The following is a 24,053-nucleotide window of genomic DNA, read 5'->3' as shown; positions in this document are numbered from 1 at the left end:
CCTATGTCATGGTTTACTGGTAAGCTACTTTATGTTAGAAAATGATTGCCATCCATCATACAGACAATCAACAAACAAATATAAAATTAATGGCGGTATTGAGAATCAATTGCAATTTATTTTACGGTATGGTACTTGTACGAAGTAGGTAGGTATATCAGAAAATAAAAGATAAAATATATTTTTTAAACTTTTAATTGTCCTATTAATTTTAATCTTTTTTATTTTTTCTAAGTACATAATATTTTGTAAGATTCACACGATTAAAGAAATAAAAAACATAAATTATGCTATTATTTATGGTTCTGGTTATAAAAAAGACGATTACCCATTATGCATTTATATAAAGTACTTAAAATCAGCGAAATTATTATACAGCATTGCATTGAATTATTAAAAAAAAAATTATTTGACTTTGATGTGACTTCTATGTATCTACCTATATTATTTTTAAATAACTTCTATGCTTTATGTACGCCCTTCAAACTTAGAATAATTAAATAATTTGAATACAATTATGTAAACAGATCCAAGAGAGAGTTGTGTTAAAGTGGATTTGTGATGATGCATAGAGATTATGTGAATTATGTATAGATCAATAAACTTCGATGTAACTAACTGTACAGTTCTTGCCAAACTTGATGGCGTTTCTGTCTACACCGCTCTCTGATACAATAAATAGGTTTCTGCGCAATATTTCACCCGATGTTGCGAGCCTGCATAAAGTTTAGCGGGAAAAGTCTCTACTACATTTTACACTTATATTCTACTCGAGCAACTAGCAATCTATAGTCATCATTTCTATAATCTTTGAATCCAAAACGATTGCTACGGCAGTGTAAAAAAATATCAGATATAGTCTTCTGTTATCAATAACATAGTAATTTGTGAATAATAAGCATTTTTCTAAAGACACACTTGCAAGAAGATTCTAAAGTTCAATTCAATTACACTAAAGTCTATGAAACAAGAAAAAAATGCGTCACACTTTGAAGAAAGAAGTTCCGAACAATTAAATTACTGTCTATGGAACACGAATAAAAAGAGTCACACTTGTAAGAAGTTTCGAACTATAAATTAAGTGTCTATGGAAAGTTCTTTGAGTCACTAGTGAGTAGTTTGAAGCAGGGGTCATTGAGTATTGACCACTTGTACTGCGCGCATGCCATCACTGAGGGAACATTTGTCTTCGGAAGATTCACCGTCGGGGCTGTCTGTCGACTTGCTCAGGATCTCGTAGTGAGCTGCTTCATCTTTGGGTGGACTCGTCTCGTCTAAGCTGTACCTGTAGATAGGAAAAATTGAATTATTTACTTACATAACAAGAATTAGGAGACATCGGCAAAGGATCTTGCAAAGATTAAAAAACTACACTTGTTTAATCGTGTTTTTCGACAAACCATTGACATTGATATTATCCGATATTTAGATTGATTCCATTTAGTTTGAGTTCAATCGATTTCAAACATTATACGACCTTTGATAATAGAGAAACATGATATTTGACTGATGAAAATGAGATTGAGGCGAACGTTACCCTATCACGCTATTTCAGCCGTGATCTGACGGCATCATTTCACCCCTTTTAACTTCTACGTCACAATATTTATCAAATATCACCCAAATTGGTTTAGCCAGCTTACCGTGAAAGCGTAATAACTTTACAAAATTTCAATAAGAGGTTAGGTTATCTCAAACTGGGTTTAAAATCTTACCCGCAAGCTCTAAAGAAGGCGGACGCGGAGGGGTTGTGCGTGAGCGCCGTGAGTCGCACACAGCGCATGCGCGTGGCGTTGGCTAGCTTCTCCAACACGATGAGCACCCGCTGCCCCAGGCCACGTCGCCGTCCCTCCGCCTCCACTTGCACCTCGTAACTGAAACATTACAGAGAACTCGTTAGACAAGTCAGTAACATCCGTATATTATATAGGTATTTTTTTACTCTAAATATCAAAAAGCTTTGCACCTTCCACTGGTATTTCTCCAGAAAACGCTGTTGTAAAAAATGTGCATAACAAATAATTAGGATTCCGCAATCCGACAAACTGACCATACCATTGTGTTAAAGTTATCGGCACGGATATTGAGCCGTGACCTTCACCTGCGCAGAAGCGATTTATTGGTTTAATGCCTTATGTATGTGTAAAGTAAATATACTCTTCCGCCGAGAGCTCAATATCCGTGCAGGTAACAATACTAATATATTATGTTTGCAAAGCGAACAGTGAAGTAGTTCCCATTTGGGAAATGCTGAACTCTTCTTATCCGGACCTACATGTATGGTTATTACTCTGTAACTATGTAACTTTTAGCACGTCCCTACCCAGTCCCTTTCGTTATCTACCATATGTTTTAGCGGTAATGAAACATGTAGGTACACGTAACACAGTAATAAAGACGTAAGATAATAAATCACTTCATTAGCGAGTGATCGCATTAATTACTTCTTAAGAACAGAATATCAATGGCTCAGCCGTTTGACCTTATTAGCGGTTACTAGAATCTATATCCTCTTGTACCTACTACGACTAGTAAACAGATAGTGGGAAAGTTCGTTAACTGTAGGACGCAGGTGGATTAATTAGAAGTCAAAAGTAAAGATTACTTCAGATATAGCGGTACGGTTAATGGCACTGAGCAGATTAAGAACGCTGTTTTGTTATTGCTCATGTTAAGTCCGGGATCCAGAGAGACATGAATCGTTCGAGTCAAGCAATGCTGGACGCTGCCCGTGTTTCAGAAAGCTGTCATTAGAACATCGTAGTCAGAAGTCAGAAAGTCTGATAGCACATATACGAATTTTGAGAAAAGAAACTAAAAATTACCAACGAGAACCTAATAAAATTACTTTTTGGATTTAAATAAAATGAAAACAATAGCATAGCAAAAAAGATGAAGTATTTGTAACGACTTACATGTAATAAAATTGTAAGGGTTGTGGGCACACCCTAACATGTAACAGAATTCTTTAGCCATGAAAATAAATTATATTAAACCTGCCAGGAACGGGGGATTCTGAGATAAATTTTTGGATTATATCGTTTCATTTTTTTTGTCGGTTACAAAATATTGTGCAAGATTTTTTTCCTTCAGCTAGGTAAATAAATTCGATTGACATAAAAAACATGACACTCCCGAAACTTTAAATGCACTGAAACTGCACATAGAACTCTTATCAAATTATATATATTTTTAAACCGAACTTCAAGATGACTCCTGCGCCGGAAATCAAACAACAAATGAGATATCTCGAAAAAGTTTCGTAGAAAGTTTCCTTAGTGCGAGGGCGGAGATGTAGCGCGGTAGGGGACACCCGTAGCTACTGTTATCTGAGGTGACGTACGCCTTTATCAGCAGTAGGGAGTTCGGTGGTTTCAGGCTAGACGGCCTCGCAAACCGAGCCGAGCAGCAGAGAGATGAGGGCGCGGTTCCTATGGCTGGTCCTCCTGTGGGCCGTGGCGGCGCGCGCCGCTCGCCTCCTAGCCGTCCTGCCCACCAACACCAAGAGTCACCACGCCATGTACGGCCGACTACTCGAGGCCTTGGCCAGGAAGGACCATCAGCTCACAGTGGTCACGCATTTCCCAATGGTATGTACCAAATGTAACACGATAAGTAAACTTTATTTTTTTGATCAGTGTATTTTTGACTGGAAAATAGTTATTTGCAAGGGATTTTCACATTTATATGGATAAAATCCCAAAGTAAATATGCCACTTCCCATGAGATATAGCAATGGAAACAAATAAATAATCATATGTATGTGTATTCTTATAACTAGTGGTATAAAACAAATTGGGACAAGGCATAGCTTATGAAAATAATTTTAATGAAAAAAAAAACTAATTAATGCTAACAAATCTTAAAAAGTAATACTCGTGGATTGTATGGGGTTTTCTTCCTGAGTGAGTTGATCATCCCCTTCTCTCTCTTTAATGCTATGTATCCCACATGATGGTGGGGTCAGCTTTAATAATTTGTCTTCTCCACTTCGCTCGATCATCCCCTTATTGGTCGAAAATGGTCAAACGAGTCTCGGGCAAATAGCATCAAATTGTAAAGAGACCCCAAAAATCAGATTTGTACTTATAAACCCTTTGATTGTTGACGATGAAGGTCTAGTCAGACCTTTTCGGCCTGACGGTTGCGGTCCTCAGGCTTTCACTTATAATAAATCTCAGGAGTCACACTGCCAGGAAACATACTGTTCTAAGATTCCAAAATATAAATTGAAAAAGCAAATAGTTTCCCGAATTGCGATTGATATTAGAATATTTTATTTTGAGCATTTTATAACTTTCTCGGACAGATTTAGACGCACGTCGTGAATGCGGTTTATATTAATCAAATACAACGCTATCGAAACATTGCAATCTAGTACTAAGGCTACTATCCCACTGGCGTTTTATGAGCATTGATGCTAAATTAAAATATTCATTGTTGAAAATTCTAGACTTTCACATTGTTATTCGATTTTTTAAGCGACTTCCTAAAAAAGAGGAGGTTAGGGTTAATTCACATGTTTACCCATTTGTATCCCCGCAAGTATATGTATGTATATGTATCTTTTTTGTCATCGATACTCTTTTTACCACTTTTCCCAATGACATAAGTAGTATTACTTTACATAGTATTAGTACATAATTTATTGCGATATAAGCTTCCGAATACGTATACAATCTTCTTCGAGATATAGCAAGATTTAAAGAAAAATTGTTAAAAATTATCATAGAAAAAATAGTTTCTAATTGGCAAACATGATAACACTTTGTCTAGTTCGATTTTTGACAACCTCTCTCACCTCTGATAGAGAAAACATTTGCCTACAGCGTTTTCAGTTAATCGCCCTGTTATCTAGTCGATGAACTCAGCCCTTAGACCTTTGTAAACTAGCCGTAGCCAAATATTCATTTGCTAGTTGCGTGGTGATAATGGCACATGAACCGTGAGTCATCCTCAAACTTTTCCTACAACTATTTGCTATCACCAATCTATGCCAATACCTATGAAAACAAAGATATAGTTTAATTTGCTAAAATTATAACCTCTGGAAAAGCAACAGATATTTGATCTGAAATATTTGATGATTCTGATGTCTACATCAGCATTTACTAGGGCATAGTAACATAGGTGAATGCACAATAATCTAGTTTATTCAGATTAAGCCAAACAATAAGCGAAAAGTGAATTAACGGTCAAGGAGATTGTGCATTCAAAATAATACTAATGAACTCAACACGCGGTCTCCAAAGTGCGGACTTCATTCCAACGTAGGTTAGGTCGCGGACAGAGATAAAACTGTGTTTACAAAAAAAAGGTTTAAATACAATTAGTGTACAAAAACAAAACATAACATTTGAACTACAAATAAAAAAAAATTGTGTTTTGCACCAGATTCGTCTCTATTTCTTCAGAAGGACACATCGTTTACTAGACTCGAGCTACCTAGAAAGTTTCGATTGAGGCAGCTTAGGTTTTGTGCTTGACGTATGAATAGAGCCTATTGCCCATCATTGAATCTTGAATGAGGTATAGAATAAAGGGGTCTAGGTATAGTAATCTGTGGTCTAGGTCTAATCAGGTATAGGTCTAATCTTCCTGTAATTGTTCCTGAACTATCTATATGGTACCTTAGGCAGTAAGATGGCAAAAAGAAATGGAGTATAAATGTATTGTTTATACCCGACTGCAGTATTATGTAGGTACGCATGTGTTGTATAACTTCTGTCCGCACAATCTTGTTAAGATAGGGTCCACGATTTGCTTCATTGACACCGATTTGGGACGACATAGGAAGCTCTCCTTCGATGCGCAATAACAACTTATAAACAACAGTTGAGTTTTAATAACAACTCTAGCGTACAATGATCCGGATTCGTCAAAACAATCTTGATATCTCCAAAATGTTGGACCAATGACAGGTACTGGTTGAAATTAGTCTGTTTCTTAGAATCCCTTTTGAAGTTACTTGCCGATTCTGAAGGATTCTTTAAATATAGTATAACATTTTTTACATTTTGAAATGCATTGAGTACCTATGACTGTTATGCCTTTGGTATAATTCACTTTATAACGGTAGCTTGTATACGTAAAATTAATTATACTCTAATCTGTGACAACCTTGGATGGAGCTTATTTTTTTCAAAAATGGTATTTATCTCGGAGAGCCTATTGTTATAATAACATTTGATTGCTTTGGTCTGTCTCGTCTGTCTGTCGTATTTATCATTGCGCGATATCATAAGTATGGTCTACCGGGTCGTGCTCGTGAGCAGCGTGTCTCCAAAACATTAACTCATAATAACGCCGGCGAAGATGTTTTGTTAAAATACGTCACGTTTGATAGCACTATTTTGACCTACTCGATTACTCCTATAGGTGTGTACTATCAAACTTCCTATGTAAAGCCAAGATATGAGTTCCACGTAATGATTTTTCCATATCTTTCTTTTCAGAAAAATCCACCTCCGAACGTGCAACAAATCAGTCTCGCTGGGACCATACCTGAAATTACTAACAACCTCACAGTGCAACATGATTCCATCAAACCTGATTTCATTCGGAATTTGGAACAGATAATGAAGGAGTGCGTTGACGCATGTTCCACCGTTGCTAAAGTGCCCGCTGTCAAAGCACTGCTGAACTCAACGGAGACCTTCGATCTCGTCATTGTAGAAGTGTTTGGGAGCGACTGTTTTCTCCCTCTTGGCAAAAAGTATCAAGCTCCTGTTGTCGGTCTGCTATCAAGTGTTCCCCTGCCATGGGTCAATGAACAACTAGGTAATCCTGAAGCAACATCCTATGTGCCATCGTACATGGTTGGGTACGGACAACGAATGACGCTTTGGGAAAGATTTGCCAACACAATGGCGGTGATCATAGCCAAGGTGTTATACAGATACAAATCTCAGATTCCATCACAGGTTAGTAGTGTCATTTAGACCATTTTTAAGACACTCATTTCTTGAATAGTTAAACGCATTTAAAGAACCAGTGTGCTGACCTCAGACGACTCTTCAAAAGCGTCTCACATACATAGCTTTTTCAGTGATTTTTAATGGAGTATTTCTGTTGCAGGCAATATCGGATCGGTTATTTGGCCCCGGACCGAAGTTGGAGTCATTAGCTCAGAACTACAGTTTGGTGTTGTCCAACAGTCATTTCAGTATCAATGAAGTCCGTCCTCTAGTTCCTGCACTGGTAGAAGTCGGAGGATTGCACTTAGACGACGCGCCAATTCTTCCTCGTGTAAGTATCTACCGTCAATTATTACGTCTAGCAAATAGCGGCTTGATTAGCTCATTATTCATCTGACATAGGTACATTATAGGTATTTCATCAGTCAATAAATCACCCCTAATGCACTTTAAACATTGTTCGTATCGGCGGGCGGCATGCGGTAGGTGCACATATCGTTCCCAAGTCACTGGGTCACTCAGACCGCGTGTCCGCGTAAGTTGAACGATTAAGCAGGTTCACATCAATCTGTTATCTCCATGACGCCTCGTGCTGCAGTTTCTAATGCTATAGGTCATTAGGAAACTTAACGCTTTGTGGGTGAGGCTCCGGGCAGGTGAAATGTAGATAATCTCTTGATTAGCCTAGTATATAGATCGCAAGTAAATTATTGTAGCCGATCTGATTGGTTGTCATGATGGAGGGCAACTGAAGAAACGATGGATGGTTTGTGGGAAAGACATGGCTGGAAGGAATGTTACTTGTGACATGACGGCAGACGTAGGAGACGATCTATTTGTAAAGAGATGAGCATCGAAAATGTTCTTTTAATTTCCAGAACTTAAAGATAGACATATTTATCTTTGTATACTAATTAATTAACGAAACAGGAAATGCTTACACAAGTGTAATTATACTCTACAATCTAATTAATTGCCGGCTGTGGATACCGTAGTCTCAGTAAGAAACACGAACCCATACTCTAGCGAGAGATGTCGACTAATTAAATGCATAATGATGAGTAAATAAACAATAATGAATCAATATCGAAGCAATTAAAAGCTTTACAGGAATAATAAAATGATGTCAGAAAAACAGCACATACAAACAAACAAATAAAGTTATCGACTGCAGCACCATTCGTACGAAACCTTATGTTTATTTCTTCAGTGTCCAACTTTTGAATCGACATAAACAACAGTCATTCATTTACTAGATTCGTAGAACTTCGATTCAAGAAACAGATTTTAACCTACATTTGAAAGCGCAATAGAGGACCGCCTATCTCCCCGACCCAGGACCTAAGACCCTCCTGACAACAGATAGTGCAAAGGATGATTAATTAAACCTTACGTTCGTCATATTGTTACTGCCGCATTACACCAAAAAATCATCAAAAGTCATTCAAAATCATTAATAAATTAGATATGAATTCCAAGAGTTTCTAGTTAATTTGTAGCTAATAAAATTTAATTATTTTCATAGCAAATGCAGAAACTGCTGGACGCATCAACAGAAGGCGTGATCTACTGGAGCTTCGGATCCATGTCCAGGATAGAGACCATACCAAGCGAAACATTGGCACAAATATTTAATGTGCTGTCGGAGCTGCCTCAGACGGTGTTCATCAAGATGGACCGACGTATGCTCGCTAGGAACCTGACCGTGCCTGACAACGCCTACACAATGGACTGGATACCACAGCATGCCACTTTATGTAAGTAGTTAGTATGTACTTATCTACTTCATTTCATTGTTAATATCAACCAAAGTGGACCCCTGTAGGTACGTCGTGATAGTCCTTTTATCAAGTTTTGTGTACAATGCTGTGATAAGCACGAAATTATGCGATCAATTAATACTTACAACAGCCCGTCAACACATGTTTTTATTATGACGCTTTTATTGCCGGTTATCATCTTGTGATGACAAACAATTCTGAGGATAAGTGTTTCCGACAGGTCACCCGAATGTGAAGTTGTTTATCTCTCATGGAGGTCTGCTGGGGACGCAGGAGGCGGTGGCGTGTGGAGTACCGATGCTGATGGTACCGCTGTATGCAGACCAGGCGCTGAATGCGAGAGCCATGGCCGACCGGGGCGTGGCAGAAGTAGTCACACTCAAAGATATGGACAAGGACGCGTGGAGAAGAAGTCTACGAGCATTGCTCACTAATCAAAGGTGTGTATTTACTACTAGAAATACGCAATATATGAACTCTTTATCACGTCTCTTGCTAAATCCACTAACTAGCGAAGTTTTCATGAGTAGGTTATATGACGATGAACGTTGTGAGACAGATGTGGGCTCCATCGTTGGAGGTAGTACTAGCGACAGTGCGATAACCTCTACTGATACGATACGGAGATAACTGGCCAGACTACTCTCATTATCATTGTATGTGACAGCCGTAAGAGAAAGTTGCTGAGGGCAAAGTTCAGTAGTAAAGTGACTAAGTTATTATTTACACGACATATTGGTCATGCAAGAAAAAACATCTTATCCTTCTTGATTGCATTTCCTTGGTTGCCAGGGGAACACATATTCAATTTTACTGCGATTATTGTGATCATAGATTCTTTTAGTTTTTTACAAAAATATGACTGTTAAACCCTTCGTCAGTCGGGAAATTTCTTGATTCAGAAGTTATTGAGAAGTGATTAATGTTATCAATTTATTTGTTTCCAGGTACAAAAATAATGCAATAGATTTAAAAAACATATTCTTGGATCGGCCAATGAAGCCTTTGGACATGGGAGTTTACTGGATAGAGTATGTCCTGAGGCACAGAGGGGCCGCGCACTTGAGGTCACCAGCTCTCGACCTCACCTACCCGCAATATATGCTACTAGATGTAGTAGCATTAAGTACTGCCATAGCACTACTAACCATTTTTATACTACACAAACTGTTCAGGTACTTGTGTACAAGATGCATAAAATGGTGGCCAAAGGAAAAACTTGTCTTTGAAAAGAGACTGTTTAAAAGAAACATTAGCTTTTTCTTATGTATTCTATGGAAGTATAAGGTGAAGACGAATTAATGAGTACTATGTACATAGATTTGTTAACTCATTGTATTATATAGGTGTAATGTAAATATTATTTTGTAAGCTGTTAGGTATTTATAAATGTATTTTTATAGTGTAGTAGAATACATGTAATGAAACCTTTAAGTAACTGTTACAAGGATTCTGGAACTTTTGTATTGACAGAGGAGACAAGCCGAAGGACAGGAGAGCAAACAAAGTTTTCTCTGTACATTAACTCTACATTTGCACAGCTTTTAATTTACTTCATAAAATATCAAGATTTTAGATATATCAATCAATCAATAGAGCAAGAAATTCCAAAATCCAATTATGTACAGCTTGTTTTAGACAAAATGTGTCTTTAATTAATACTATTTTCCAGTACTTCTGTTTTGATAAAACAGGTTATCTCACCATCAAGTCATAGTCAGCAAAGTTGAATTAATTTTAAGCCTTTTACTTAATACCAAAGTTATTTGTTAATCCTAGTGCCAACCTAGTATTAGACAGATAATTCTAGCTTGTCATTTGTTAAGACTTTATTACTTAATCTTACATTACTAAAATTTAGTGTCTGCTTGTGCAGTGCAGAAGTTAATTCATCTAAGGACAAAAGACTACTAAAATAATGTAAATGTAAACCTCATTAAATCAATTTAAAAGAAATAAAATATTTTCTACTATAATATAAAACTGTTTTCAAATTATGGAGTTATTTATTTTAATACTTATAGTACCATAAGAATGGTTACAATATAATAAAACCTACTTCAATAAACTACTTAAACCTTCTCCTGAGTATGACAAATACTATGCTGAAAATCGCATCAAAATCGGGTAAGACAAACATGCAACAATGGTGCACAAACATACTTACATACAGGTCAAACTCAGAACCTCCATTTCTTTGAATTCCGTTAGAAATATATATTTGACTCACCAATAAAGTACTGGGTCTCCAAAATCCATATCAAATCTGAAATGTGAGAATGCCAGGAGCGTGCCATTCTTCTCCCTGGCAATGAGGTACCATGCTCCTTCATCTGTCATCTCCTCTACTTTGCGGTCCCGGTTCCAGCCCCAAGCACAAGTTTCATATCTGCAATCAGATGATGATATGATTATTTATTGATTTAAACCAAAGGCCTAATGCCAAGTTGTTACGCTATACAATGACTACATCAGCAAGGTAGTCAAGGGATTTTAGAAATTTTCACCAAGCAGCTGGAGTGGGGAAGTTGATGATAAATGATTGATACACCAGTGCAATGGAGAGCACCATCCTCATTTTCTGATTGCTAAGGTGCATAGTATGGTTGTGAACAGTTATCATCATCAGCCGTATATGGGTTGTATAACAAGAAGTCTAGTTGGGACAGTGTGATGCCTTTGTATTTTGGGTTTCATAAATGTTTACTTACAGCCGTTTCATATTCCTTTCAGTCAAGTCAATCGCCCACTGAAGCACATTTTTGTCAAGTTCAGTGACGCGCTGAATGTACATTTCTACTTCTAACTCATTATTCCGGTACACCAGCAGTTCCTTGCACAGAGTAGCCATGTCTTTCAGTTTATTCGCCGATGTTACACTTGACATTCCATCTGCTATTTTTCGCTGTTCCAGCTTCCTTGCTTGGCGCTTTTCTTTGTTTTTGGTAGCACTAGCTTGAGTTTTTTTCTGGAAGATAAGAGTCAATGCTCGGGTGAATATCAGATTCGTAGCTTAATACTTAGTGGCGAAAACAAGTTTAGTAAATACAGGCTATTCAATTTTTGTAAGAACGCGATATGATTGAAAACACTTACCCCCATGATCGTGTGCTTTGAAAATTTATTGAATTTAGGTTAAGAAATAAGCTTGTATTCTTTTTGGCGGGAAATAACAACGATAATCTTACAAATCGAATACAAATTGCCCAAACAATCACATTACAACATTCAGAAAGCCGTACATCTGTCAATTTCTTTGACACTTTGATTGATGACAGTTTCACTCAAACGTCACAACAGAAAGCTCAAGATTCAATCTTGTCCCGTGTTCTATTTGAGCTAGAGTGATTTTTGAGTGAAGTGAACTGAATTTCATTTTTGAGTTATAACACGCGAATTCGGACAGCTAAGAATAATTTTAAATATACTGGGAATTATTTTATAAAGCTCTAATATGGCATCGCATCGTCATCAGTGTGGCACGGCACCATAATATATGGCAACTCGTGCGGGAAATTGAATCGAATACCGCGAAGTTTGAAAAACCTATGACAGTGAAAAATCAATATTATTTCGCGAATATTCTTTCATCTTTATTTTTGTTCCAGTAGCAAGGCGATTAAATATACAATCAATAAGTGTGTAGAACTGTGTAGGACTGACTTTTAATATTAATATAAATCGGACGTTCAATAAATTGGAATTGGTTAAATATTTTTTTGGCTCTTGGCCAAATTTTACTGCTGTCAAAGTTTCACTCAGGTCCAATTTATGCTCAGTCTCAGAACTATCAACGCGCGCTCGTTTTACAGAGCCACACGAGCCACAGTTACCTGGAACTGCTATTATCACAATACAATTAGAAATATGAAATTTGTTAAACTATCTCACACAGGTGATTTTATGCCTACACTTGGCTTAGGAACATGGCAGGTAAGTAACATAAACATTAAGATGTTCTAGCACTTAAAATTAGGTAACTATATGTAATGTGTTGTTTTCAGGCTGAGCCACATGTTCTAAAGTTTGCAGTTAGTACTGCATTAGAATTAGGATACAGACATATTGATACAGCATTTAATTATAACAATGAAGAAGCAATTGGTAGTGCAATTTCAGAATGGATAGATGCAGGAAAAGGTGTACGGTCTGACTTGTTTATAACAACCAAGGTAAGCACATAAATGTACCATCATTATGATTATGGTTTTTGGTGCAAGTTTGTCATGTAATAATTTTAATTTTACAGCTACCACATGTAGGCAATAGGGCATCAGATGTGGAAAAGTTTCTAAATATACAGCTGAAGCGACTGCAGACTCCTTACGTGGACTTGTATCTAATACATGTGCCTTTCGGTTTCAAATGTGATGAGGCTACATTAACGCCTAAGGTTGGCGGCGATGGGTCCTATGAGTTAGACATGGACACAGACCATATTGCCATATGGAAGGTATGACCTTAGCTTCTAATATTACTAATATAACTTTAGTGCTTTGATTATAATATAATCAGAGTTTTAATGTGGATTTATTTACTAACTCTGAAATGTTTTGTTCTGTATTCGTCAGGTGCAATACATGCATGCATGGTGCAGTGCCCAATGCAATTTTCATAGCAAAGACTTGTAGTATTATTGCCAAGAACTTATTTTTTTTACAAGTCCGTGGGCCCACAGGTATTTATCAGCTAACAAAGGCATAATATGCTAATTTTTGTTTTAGAAATTGGAAGAATGCCAAGAAGCAGGTCTCATTCGCAACATTGGTTTATCTAATTTTAATGAGGAACAAATATATGAAATTATGAAGTCTGCTAGAGTTAAACCACAAGTCTTGCAAGTAGAACTTCATACGTATTTCCAGCAAAATGATTTGCGCAACTTTTGTATGGAGAATGATATTGTTTTAACAGCTTATGCTCCTCTTGGCAGTCCAGGAGCAAAGACACATTTTGTTACCAAGTATAAATACAGGTAAATCACTAGGTACATACCTACTAACGTCTATCGCTGGCTGCGTGGCTGATCACGATATATTCAAAAGCTACTGCACTTGTTTGCGGTTTTCATCAACCGATATTATTATTATATTTCTTAAAAGTATGTAGTGTAGTAGTGTTCAGTTTTTATTTGTGTTTTAGCCCCAGCGTCTTTCCCGATTTGATGCAGGTTCCTGAAGTGTTGACAATGGCAAAAAAATACGGAAAAACGCCTGCCCAAATATTGCTGCACTTTTTAGTACAACAGAAAATTGTTGTCATACCAAAGAGTACCAACACATCCAGAATTAAGGTAATTCACGATACTTAACCAACTTTAGCGTGAAAGTAGTAAGTCTTCTGTGTCAAGGCTAATTAATGCGTTGAGTACTTATATACTTCACAGTATTAAGTTATAATTAATTATACGATGTTTGTGGTCCTTACCGGTCGTCTATTCCAAGCAAAGGAAGCTTTATAGATTATGAAACAGCCACAAAATACAACTATTTTTTTGTCCGTTGTTTTAGGAAAACATGGACCTTTACGATTTCGAGTTAACACAAGATGATATGCACACTCTATATCGATTGGATAAAGGGGAAAAAGGAAGGATTTTCAACTTCCTATTCTGGAAAGGTGTGGAGAATCATCCAGAGTATCCGTTTAAGCAAGTCAAAGAGAAGATATCTGCTGAGAATATTTAAGACGAAGTAAATTTCACCATTCTTTTCTAGTCAAATGATACCTATTGTGCTTCAGAAGTTTGCTATCATATCACAAAATGCTTTAGGCTTTAGTATTTAATGTGTTGATATCAAACTGCCTTAGCTTTAAAAAGAATTGATCAGTTATAAACTGATTTAAACTTATTATTACGTACTTATATTACATTACCACCTATTCTTTGCTGTAAGCGGGATTATGTTAACAATAAATACAAGTTAATGAAAACTTGAAAAATTGTTTTTTATTTTAAAGATTACACAAGGGTTGTACAAAAAAGTGTTGAGATTAAACGACAATAACGAAAATAGTAATAGAAAAAAGAGTTATGAGAGCCTGTAAAGCATTTTTCTCTGCAACCTATGTTGTAACTCTCCACGTCTTATCATGGTGTGGATAACTTTTATAATGGCTCTCTCGGGATACTTTTGTTTTAAGAAGTCCTGAATGATTGTTTGTTCAGAGACTTGAGAACCGACTGCGAACCTGCGCTTTAGTTGCTTTTCAATGCGAGATAGCATTTCATGATCTTCTTCGGAGGTAAATCCTTCGGCGCCTAGAATTTGATAGAAACGTCATTAGTTGTAAATTCAAAAGCTAAATTAAAACATAATTTTAAGAACTTAGGCAGTTGTCCCACCAACGACGAGAAAATGACTAACTATCGGCTATTTCCTCGCTCAAGAAACGTACAATAGATATACTTTCCAAGTGAACAAAAGAGATGCATATACAAATAGTTGATCGCTGACTGTTCACACTGCCGGCGAGCACTCGCTTCACTAGTTTGTCGCTGAGCGACAAAAGCTATTTAAGATAACACTCGCTCGGCGACACTCGCCAAGCGTTTAGAACTCACGCCGAGAGAGCAACCAGTGGTCATTTCTCTACAGTGCGCATCTAGCGAGCGAGTGATGCGAGTAATCGCCCGCCTCACTAGCACACTCGCTTATAGCCGAGCTACACAAATATCGGAACTACGCACTCGCTCCCCGCGTCTCGTTTACTCGTTTCTAGTTCTAGCTCTACTCGTTACTCGTTAATCGTTGCCGGTGAGACAAGTGCCTAATAGGCTTACCAGCTAAACTTCCAGTCATGGCTGCATCTAACGTAGAAACTTGGAACAATCTGAGTGCCTCAGTGACATGCACTTCTGTGGCGAAAGGCTGTAACTGCATCTTGGCTAGAGATTCTGAAATTCGTACTATGGCTTCTAGTTGTCTGGAAATAAAATAAAGTAAATAAAATAAGAATGATAACGCAATTTTAGGCTTAGGTATAATAATATTATTCCTTGAAACTTGTAATTTTTTATAATATTCATTAATATCAGAGTAGGCCTAGAATACGTCTAGTGGTAACATATATGCGATTGCCGTGCACCAGATCTCGGGTTCTATTCCCGGGACGGGCCGAAAGTTTTAGAAACTTTCACAAAGCAGTCCAGAATCTGGAAGTTAGTGATTGATACATTTATGCGGAGGAGTTCGTCGTTTTATCCAGGTGCTGGAGGTAGTTCACTCGGAATAAGGGTGGCCATAGATAAAGTGTGCATCGTACCTAACAGTAATAGGTATAGAGAGTCTCTTGTCGATCTGTCGCTCGTGGTGCAGCGCGCCGGTGCGCATGAGCACGTAGCGCGCGCGCAGCCGCTCCGCCGCGCCCGCGCCCAGCCGCGGCCCGCAGCGCGCGCGGCAGTACGCCGCGTAGCGCCGCACCAGCGCCAGCGGCAGCTCGCCCGCCGCGCTCTCGCGTTCAGCACTGTCGCCGCCCATGTGCACTGAGATTATGTGCTTCGCTAGCGTCTGCGGAAACATTGTTATATTAATATTAACCACATTCAATATAACAGCTTGTTATGCTAATTGATCATTTCATAGGTTCAAGACAAAATTGAAACATTCTGTATTTTATGCACTGGGTTTACATGAGCGGATTATCCGTTCGGTTCTGCAAGAGCAGATACACCTAACATTTACCGAAAGCCCGACTTTTTTGAACTGCGGAATTTCCCGCGCTTATATGTCAAATCGAGCGTCAAAATACGCTCATGTGAATCCGCTCTAAAGTAGGAAACATAAGAGACAGTGAGTGTTATACGTAGGTACAACTAAGAAACGCAGACACAGTATGACGCAGCATATTTTACTTACAATGTCCCTGTTTTGATCGTGTTCATCCTTAACAATGAATATCATGTCGAATCTTGATAGAATAGTTGGCATGAAGTCAATATTGTCATCGGCTTTTGTGTCGTCCCATCGACCGAACACTGAATTAGCAGCTGCCAGGACTGAGCAGCGAGAGTTTAAAGTCGTAGTAATGCCAGCCTGTAATATTTACAACGCAAAATTAATGGGTAATAAAGGTAATATATCAAATATTTATTTATAAGGTTGAGCTATGCTGCCAATTTGCTCTTAAATAGAACAGGTGAATGTCTGTAGTTTACCTTAGCAATAGAGATAGTTTGCTGTTCCATAGCTTCGTGTATAGCGACTCGGTCGTCTTCGCGCATTTTGTCGAACTCGTCTATGCATACGACACCGCCGTCAGCGAGGACCATCGCGCCTCCCTCCATTACGAAGTTACGCTGTGGAGATAACCATGTTCATACATGTACACGTAATGTTCATGGGAAAACTATAACGAATTAACCATCGCGATCTGCTTAGCCTTTTCCTGACTACAAGGGGGTCGGCTTCCAATCTATCCATGTGGCTGAATACCAGTGTTTTACTACTTAGTGGCTGCCTACCTGACTGCCTCAGCATGGGACCTTCCAAAACACAAAAGATAGCAAATTAATATTTACTAATTATACTTACGCTGCCAGGATCCCTGATAACAGAAGCAGTAAGACCAGCGGCACTGGACCCTTTGCCTGAGGTGTACACGCCAATAGGCGACACTTTCTCCACAAACTTCAGCAGTTGTGACTTAGCAGTACCAGGGTCACCCAGAAGCAATATGTTGATGTCTCCTCGGCGGGTCAGACCGTCTGGCAGTCTTTTTCGAGATCCTGTGGAAAATAGATGTTTATGCTTTGTTACATTGCTCATAATGCTCATGAAGAAGTCGTGCTTGTGTGCATTTCAAATGGTAGTCTTTAATACAATATTTGAGTGTTAATAATACAAACGCTAAGCGAAGTTATTTTACTTTATCTCACAAAAGCAAATGGGTTGTGAATAAAGGAACGAGGAATCATGTTAAGCTGCGAGAAAAGGGTAGGTAGTTTAACTTAAACTGTTTAAGCAAACCAACACTTACCTCCAAACAAAAGACAGGCGATAGCTTTCTTCATGTCCACAGCTCCGAACACGCTGGGCGCTATCGACATAGCGATACGCTCGTATATGTCGGGCGAGGCTGCCAATCTTCGGAACTGCTCCTCTTCCTCAGCGGTGAAGGGTTTCAACCCTCCAGTGACGCCCTCCTCAGCTGTTAGACCGACTGCGCGGAGGTAGGACGAGCGGACACCTACCGAGCCTTTGTCGCGGCCTTCTCGCTGTAAACGCATTTTCTTGTTAGGAGACTGTATTTTTGTCTAACGTTACGACTTCATGCTTATTGTAGTTTCGAAACATTTGTCTGTAGGGCTTTTGCAGGTAAACATCTAAGCCAATTCGAATTGAAAGACTTTTATCCTGAATTCCTTATAAAAATTACACAGGCACAAGGTACATCAAATTTATACTCACTCCAATTTTAGCAATCTTCTTAATAGAGTATATGCCGAGCACAGTGACTCTAGCGCCGGGAGCCACGCGCTCGCACAGCACGCGTTCGCAGTATACCGTCAGATGGCGCGGCATCTCTCCCTGCGGTATGCTCTCTGGGGCTTCTTGCAGTTTCAGTACCTGGCGACAGCAGTGGGAAAAATAAGTATCAGTAATTCCCTGAAGTTAAAACTTTGTAATATCTATAAGAAAAGCGAACAAGGGTAATTAGAAAAGAAGTGCACAAAGTGCTCTTTTTTAAATGAAGTGGCACTGATTTAAGTAAAAATGTATAATTACTATGTGATAGTGTTAGAGCCAAATGAAATAAATAAATAAATTGTTATTTAGTAAATGTGACTGTACCTGATAATCAATGCACTTGCATTTGTCTGGAATGATGAAGTAAGGGTCTAATGGGCACTTTGGTCGACCAGCTTGTTCCCTGTGAAAATGAAAATATACTTTTAGGGTTCTGTTGAAGTTTGGTTAAGATTTATTTCTCTTGAATCTTGTTTTGTTAAAAAAAAAACATCCAAGTAGGTACAGGTTGAAACCCCAGGAAAACAGCTAATTCTTAGACAGCAATGGGGATGAAGTTTTTGACTCTTTTTAATTTCTGTTTTATTAGGATCAATTTCATTTAATTTATAATGAAAATAATTTTGGTATATAAATATATTAGTGTATGAATTGGTAGATAAGTTTAAGTGTGCCAAAAAAAAATGGTACAATAAATTATTAGTATTAATTGTTCTTTTATAATTTACAACTTACGTGTTGCACTTCCTGGGCATGACATATCCTTCGAGTCCAGGCTTGACTGGTAAGTTCGGGATGATGTTGCGACATGATCTGCACTGGATTGATATCTTTGTAGCCTTTGCTTTGATGCCTGATGCGGATATTACTATACCAGGAATTTTGACCAGCCTAGATACTGTTTCAGACTGAAAAGATAATTTATTTATTCAGGGTAGCGAACAATTGTTTACAATTTTATTTACAAAACAAAGGAACACAAGAAATAAGATAAAGATGCACAAAACTCGTACAAAATCTCTCTTACCAGAGTTGTGATACCAATTGTGCAGTGAATGATAAAAGATGGTTAATGATAGCATAATAAATCTTAGTTTTTAATTATGTAAAGGTATTATGCATTTAATTTCAAGTATTTTTAAAATTAATAATAAGAGAACTTACTTTGAGCTCTCTCAAATTAGCAGCATGTGCATCAGAAGTCAATAGAACTTGTATGTCTTCCACTTTCTCTTCCCCCTCAGGTCTGGGAGCAGTCAGCTCATCAGCTAACTGCGAATACAAACACAAACTTTGTTTATATACTGTACTAGCCGTTTTCCTGCAGTTCCACCCGTGTGCCGTGGGAGCTACTGCCCGCACCGGGATAAAATATAGCCTATGTTACTCGCAGATAATATAGCTTTCTAATGGTGAAAGAATATTTAAAATCGGTCCAGTATTTTTTGAGTTTATCCATTACAACCAAACAAATAAACAAAGTTTTCCTGTTTATAATATTAGTATAGATATACAGGGACAAATTCATGTGGTCAGTTCAAAACAAATAGGATGGTAGAAAGAAATAATGGTCAGAGACTATTACTTTTATTGCTACAAAAACATTCTAGTTTAGTAGGTTACCTCTTTAGCAGCTTCTTCAAGTATGGGTAAATGTTCGGTGGGTTTCTTATATAATTTCTCTGCCAAAACTTCGTCGAAGCTGGATAAGTCTTCAATATTTATCTCAACCCAGTAGTTGCTCAAGTTGTAGTTGCGTTTTAAAGCATCTCTGAAATAAAAGTTTAAAGTTAGTTTTAATTCAATATGTGAGACATTATATAGTTGGAGAGACAAATTAAACTGATATTCACCTGTATTTGTAATTAAAGTTGCCGGTGTGAAACTGTCTAATGAATTCTTTGAACTTCTTTTTTACTGCTTGTAGGTTAAGTTGATCTTGAGATTCATTCTCTTCGACGCCAAAATTGTCGGAAAAGAAAACACCGGGATCATCAAATCCTTCCATGTTTACAAATTACTAATGTTATGTTTTGGATTACAAATAATTTCGCAGGGAAAAGCGTAAATAAGCGTTAGCTTAGCACAAGTCTCAGCAAACACAAGCCGGAATTTGGCGCGTAATTTTGACAATTGACATTGACAGTATCTTCGGTAATCGGTATCGGAGACGTTACTCTGCGTTCCGTTTTACGCGCTGTGTATAATTTGTATGGAATCGTCTCATTTAATATAATTATAAAATAATTTGAATAAATTATTCAACATTTTAGGTAGATCGTTATTTTAATTTAATAATTTTGTATACCAGTTTGATTTTTAATGTTTATGATATAAAGAGAAGGGCCATGGAGTAATACATCGTTGACACAGTTTTGGCTCCAAATTCAAAAAACTTTTATCCGTTGCTATGACAATAATTTTGTTTATTGTAAACAACTTCGACTTACTGAAGAATTTATAATATTAGCATTGTTTATTATTTTATTTTATGAAAATGGTTTAATTAAAAACTATTATTGTAAAATATAAAGATTGTGATCCAATAAAACAATATGGGTGACGTGAGTAGCTTTATTGCATATTGGCATTATTTTCATATATTTTAGAACTGCCTCAAACGCTGCTGATTTCGTAATCACTATTTGTAATCGTTTAGACGAATTCTTATTTATATTGTGATTTCAGAAAGAAGAGGTTGATACTCGGTTGGAGTTTTTGAGTGAATATTTGCTAAAAACGCTTAAACAGAAAATCGACAAGTGGGCAAAGTTTATTACTGGTGATGAAAGGGTCAGTATAATATTTAGTCAGCATTGCTAAGATATTTATGAAAGTCATTCTACATCCATAGATTCAGGGTATCTTTAGATTAATAGGAAGATCAGAAATGATTAGCTTCTAAATCTTTATTACAGCACATACTAATGAGATTCTTCGATACGCCGAAGTATGAACTACTCGTATTTCGTATGAACACGGCCGGCCTGCTAACATGTTCTTTGACGTTCCCTTCCATTAGCAGGGGTAAAATGGTGTATTTCCTAAGGAATGTTCAGGAGAAGATCACACAGGCAAATTTTAGACAGGTAAGGTATTCGTAAAATTGCGCATGATACCCACATGATTATTTATTATTAAACAAATAAGTATAGTTATCGGCACAAATCTTGAGCTCTGACCTTCAGCTGCGCAGAAGTAATTTATTGGGTCCCTTTTGTGGTATGAAGTGAGGCGCGGGTGCGGGCTAAAGCGGTGATTGGCCCGCAGTGCATCGCGTCATAGCCGTCACTCGGGATTGGTTCTTTGCTAATAAATCACTTCTGCGCAGATGTAGGTCAGAGCTCAAGATTCGTGCCGATAACTATAAGTAGGTTCGTTTCGATTTCTAGGCTTTGACTATAGGCGAAATGTCTGGCAACGTACTCATGGACATGATGGTGTTGGCTGATGAAGTGATCGGTCCTCTCCTATGTAACCCTGAGAACCAGAAAGGATGGCCGAAGATAGTTAAGAACGACATGATGAGACATGTAAACGAGCTTAGGAATTTGATGTACCAGGTTTGTACGTTTTTGACGACGTCGCATGTTACGTTACATAAGTGTAATATGGCTTTATATACCTATATATACCTAATCGGTCGTTCTAAATTTTAGTTGAAAGGCGAAATGTCTAGTCAAGTGTTGCTGCCTATGCCAGCAGGCGTGGAGACCATTTTCCACGCCGAGGGTAGGCTGAAAGAAAGGTAAGTACTGAAGCTATGTTAAGCACAAATTATAGGGAGTTCTTTCTTAACCAATTTCGTGTAACTTCCGTGCTCGGTTGCAGTGATGGAGAAGACGTGGATTTGTACTTAAAGACGAACATTGAAGGAGCTATAATAAAGTGGGCACAACAAGTTCATGACCTTCTGGCTGAGGACTCTTACATAGGTAACAAATACGGCTGTTACAGCCATGTCACTGTCTCGATAAAGTATTTAAATTTTTGGAGTTACTTATTTGCTTAGTGTTGCTATTTAGTCAGGAACTGATGGCATGCTTAAAGCTAGCTAATTGCATGATAACCTGTTTATCAAGGAGTCTTCACAGAAGTTTCCTATGGTCATACTAATATTTAAAAAAAACCTTCGATAGCATTCAAAAGAACAAAGTTCCCACTGCCCAGCGCTGACATAAACTTCTACCAGCAACGTCTGAAGAACTTGGAAGGCATTTACTCGCAGTTGCGTGATCCTCGTGTCAAGAGAATGGCGCACTACCTGGAAGATACGCGCAGCGTATATCTCAGCTGCTTCAAGACCATGCTTACTAATGTGGTAGCGGGTGAGGCCATTTTTTACTTACTATCACAACTGTTTGCTGTAAACTTTATGCAGTTCTGTAGAGCAAACTTAAGACGGGGGTCCTAATATTTGGACACAAATCCCGAATACTTCCATCCTTTTAATTTTGCACTAGAAAACCAATAGTCAGTACGTATTATCTCCAGACCAAAAAGATAACTCGTTCGATGTTCTTCAGTTTAAAATCTATAGGGTCTTCATTGGTAACTAAAGCTATAGACAATATTTGAGTCGAATAGATCGTATAATGTAATTATTTTATCAATGGATACTTTCAGCTATCGTCGAGTGCCGAGATATTTATGTCTATCAGAGACCTTTAACATTTCATTTCGAAACTTTTGAGGCAACCGAATTTACTGATGCTAAGCATTTGATTCGACCGATGATTCACTGTATCGGGCTACTGTGGGGAAACTCGAGATATTTTTGCAGCGTGGAGAAACTTATACGTACGTACTCATTCAAAGGTTTTTAGAAATAACTAGCTGGTGCCCGCGACAATATGTTTACAAATTGTAGCCTATGTGTTATTCTGATGTATAGATAAGCTATATTATTGTAAAGTTTCATTAAAATCCATTCAGTAGTTTTTGCGTGAAAGAGTAACAAACATCCATACATCCATACATACAAACTTTCGCGTTTATAATATTAGTAGGATTTAATGCAAAAACATGATGTGCTCACAATCTTAATTGATTTCAGCTCTACTTCGCGAGGTCTGTAATCTTGTAATACAGCAGAGCTCGAATTGTATCGATCCTCCGTCGATATTCCAGGGAGAACCTGATGAACAGCTGGTCAAAATAAGAAAGTCACTAAGTATTCTGAATCATTTTCTGTAAGTACTTAACTACACCCCATTGGGTGTATTACAAAAAGTAATGAGTAGGTATACCGACTAATTAATGCATGGAGAGCCAATCCTACCTTCGGAACGCCTAATCACTGTGTCTCAAGAATATAGGTACTTGGTTTTGGTTATACCCACTTGATTACAATACATATTAAGTTTCCATATAAAAAACAACTTATGGAACCTAATGAGGAAACATGATTTTCAGTGAAACATACGAGATGAACCGCGATAAAGTCCACACTTTCTTCCCTCCCGGTGTGATGCCGGTACGCTGGGCGTTCGACTTTGACCGCGTCTTCTTTCGGTTCAACGTCTACATGAAACGTCTCAAGATGATCGAGAACATTCTAGAGGCTACCGTTGAGATTATGAAGTTAGAGAAGGTGGAGTTTTGTGGGTTAAGAGGGAAGATATTGAGCACTGAGTGTATGAAGGTGAGAACTTACAATGACACTGCCACAAAACAGATGCAAGGGATATCATCGATCTGTTCTGCTGTTGTGCTTGTTGTCTACTAGTGCTAGTTTGACTGTGATTATACTGGATGATATTTTTTTAACTCTATGGTAGATTTTTTAATTTCTAATTACTCCTGTGATAGTGTAGTCCGTCCCGCTTCACACACCCGAATTTAAAAATTGTACGGCGTATAATTTAATATTCATCTTATATAAG

The 24,053-nt window shown here is 37.8% G+C and overlaps 5 protein-coding genes across 5 annotated transcripts in view; 3 read left to right on the top strand and 2 right to left on the bottom strand.

Annotated features, from left to right (window-relative positions):
* Nucleotides 1-179: 179 nt before the first annotated feature.
* On the bottom strand, nucleotides 180-11,962 carry LOC110378602 (N-alpha-acetyltransferase 40). Its single transcript, XM_021337939.3, has 5 exons — nucleotides 11,795-11,962; nucleotides 11,410-11,666; nucleotides 10,929-11,087; nucleotides 1,716-1,874; nucleotides 180-1,285 (listed from the first exon to the last, which is right to left on the bottom strand). Exons 1-5 carry the CDS (start codon nucleotides 11,798-11,800, stop codon nucleotides 1,132-1,134), a joined length of 735 nt encoding a protein of 244 aa, XP_021193614.3. The 5' UTR covers nucleotides 11,801-11,962; the 3' UTR covers nucleotides 180-1,131.
* Nucleotides 3,310-10,582, top strand: LOC110378603 (UDP-glucosyltransferase 2). The gene is made up of 6 exons (XM_021337940.3): nucleotides 3,310-3,590; nucleotides 6,456-6,923; nucleotides 7,078-7,248; nucleotides 8,443-8,674; nucleotides 8,919-9,138; nucleotides 9,646-10,582. Exons 1-6 carry the CDS (start codon nucleotides 3,417-3,419, stop codon nucleotides 9,998-10,000), a joined length of 1,620 nt encoding a protein of 539 aa, XP_021193615.3. The 5' UTR covers nucleotides 3,310-3,416; the 3' UTR covers nucleotides 10,001-10,582.
* Nucleotides 11,963-12,337: 375 nt separating the features above from the next.
* Nucleotides 12,338-14,638, top strand: LOC110378598 (1,5-anhydro-D-fructose reductase). The gene is made up of 6 exons (XM_021337933.3): nucleotides 12,338-12,631; nucleotides 12,703-12,870; nucleotides 12,948-13,151; nucleotides 13,423-13,673; nucleotides 13,841-13,991; nucleotides 14,209-14,638. Exons 1-6 carry the CDS (start codon nucleotides 12,470-12,472, stop codon nucleotides 14,383-14,385), a joined length of 1,113 nt encoding a protein of 370 aa, XP_021193608.3. The 5' UTR covers nucleotides 12,338-12,469; the 3' UTR covers nucleotides 14,386-14,638.
* On the bottom strand, nucleotides 14,627-20,274 carry LOC110378597 (DNA replication licensing factor Mcm5). The gene is made up of 13 exons (XM_064039698.1): nucleotides 20,022-20,274; nucleotides 19,792-19,939; nucleotides 19,333-19,440; nucleotides 18,904-19,076; nucleotides 18,493-18,571; nucleotides 18,109-18,267; nucleotides 17,678-17,915; nucleotides 17,233-17,426; nucleotides 16,857-16,997; nucleotides 16,558-16,734; nucleotides 15,965-16,209; nucleotides 15,483-15,625; nucleotides 14,627-14,960 (listed from the first exon to the last, which is right to left on the bottom strand). The coding sequence occupies exons 1-13, from the start codon at nucleotides 20,174-20,176 to the stop codon at nucleotides 14,731-14,733; spliced, it is 2,190 nt and encodes a 729-aa protein (XP_063895768.1). The 5' UTR covers nucleotides 20,177-20,274; the 3' UTR covers nucleotides 14,627-14,730.
* Nucleotides 20,275-20,601: 327 nt separating this feature from the next.
* LOC110378604 (dynein beta chain, ciliary) overlaps nucleotides 20,602-24,053 on the top strand; it is a 33,827-nt gene continuing 30,375 nt past the window's right edge. The window contains exons 1-10 of the mRNA XM_049848680.2: nucleotides 20,602-20,732; nucleotides 20,857-20,961; nucleotides 21,087-21,257; nucleotides 21,561-21,731; nucleotides 21,828-21,916; nucleotides 22,000-22,103; nucleotides 22,308-22,496; nucleotides 22,795-22,968; nucleotides 23,225-23,360; nucleotides 23,584-23,812. Of these exons, the coding sequence (XP_049704637.2) occupies nucleotides 20,724-20,732; nucleotides 20,857-20,961; nucleotides 21,087-21,257; nucleotides 21,561-21,731; nucleotides 21,828-21,916; nucleotides 22,000-22,103; nucleotides 22,308-22,496; nucleotides 22,795-22,968; nucleotides 23,225-23,360; nucleotides 23,584-23,812 (1,377 nt within the window). The 5' untranslated portion in view covers nucleotides 20,602-20,723. The remainder of the gene's footprint in view (nucleotides 20,733-20,856; nucleotides 20,962-21,086; nucleotides 21,258-21,560; nucleotides 21,732-21,827; nucleotides 21,917-21,999; nucleotides 22,104-22,307; nucleotides 22,497-22,794; nucleotides 22,969-23,224; nucleotides 23,361-23,583; nucleotides 23,813-24,053) is intronic.

The sequence above is a fragment of the Helicoverpa armigera genome, chromosome 20, assembly GCF_030705265.1.
Source record: "Helicoverpa armigera isolate CAAS_96S chromosome 20, ASM3070526v1, whole genome shotgun sequence".
In the NCBI taxonomy this organism is placed as follows: Eukaryota; Metazoa; Arthropoda; class Insecta; order Lepidoptera; family Noctuidae; genus Helicoverpa; species Helicoverpa armigera.
This window is presented reverse-complemented; position numbering and strand designations above follow the sequence as displayed.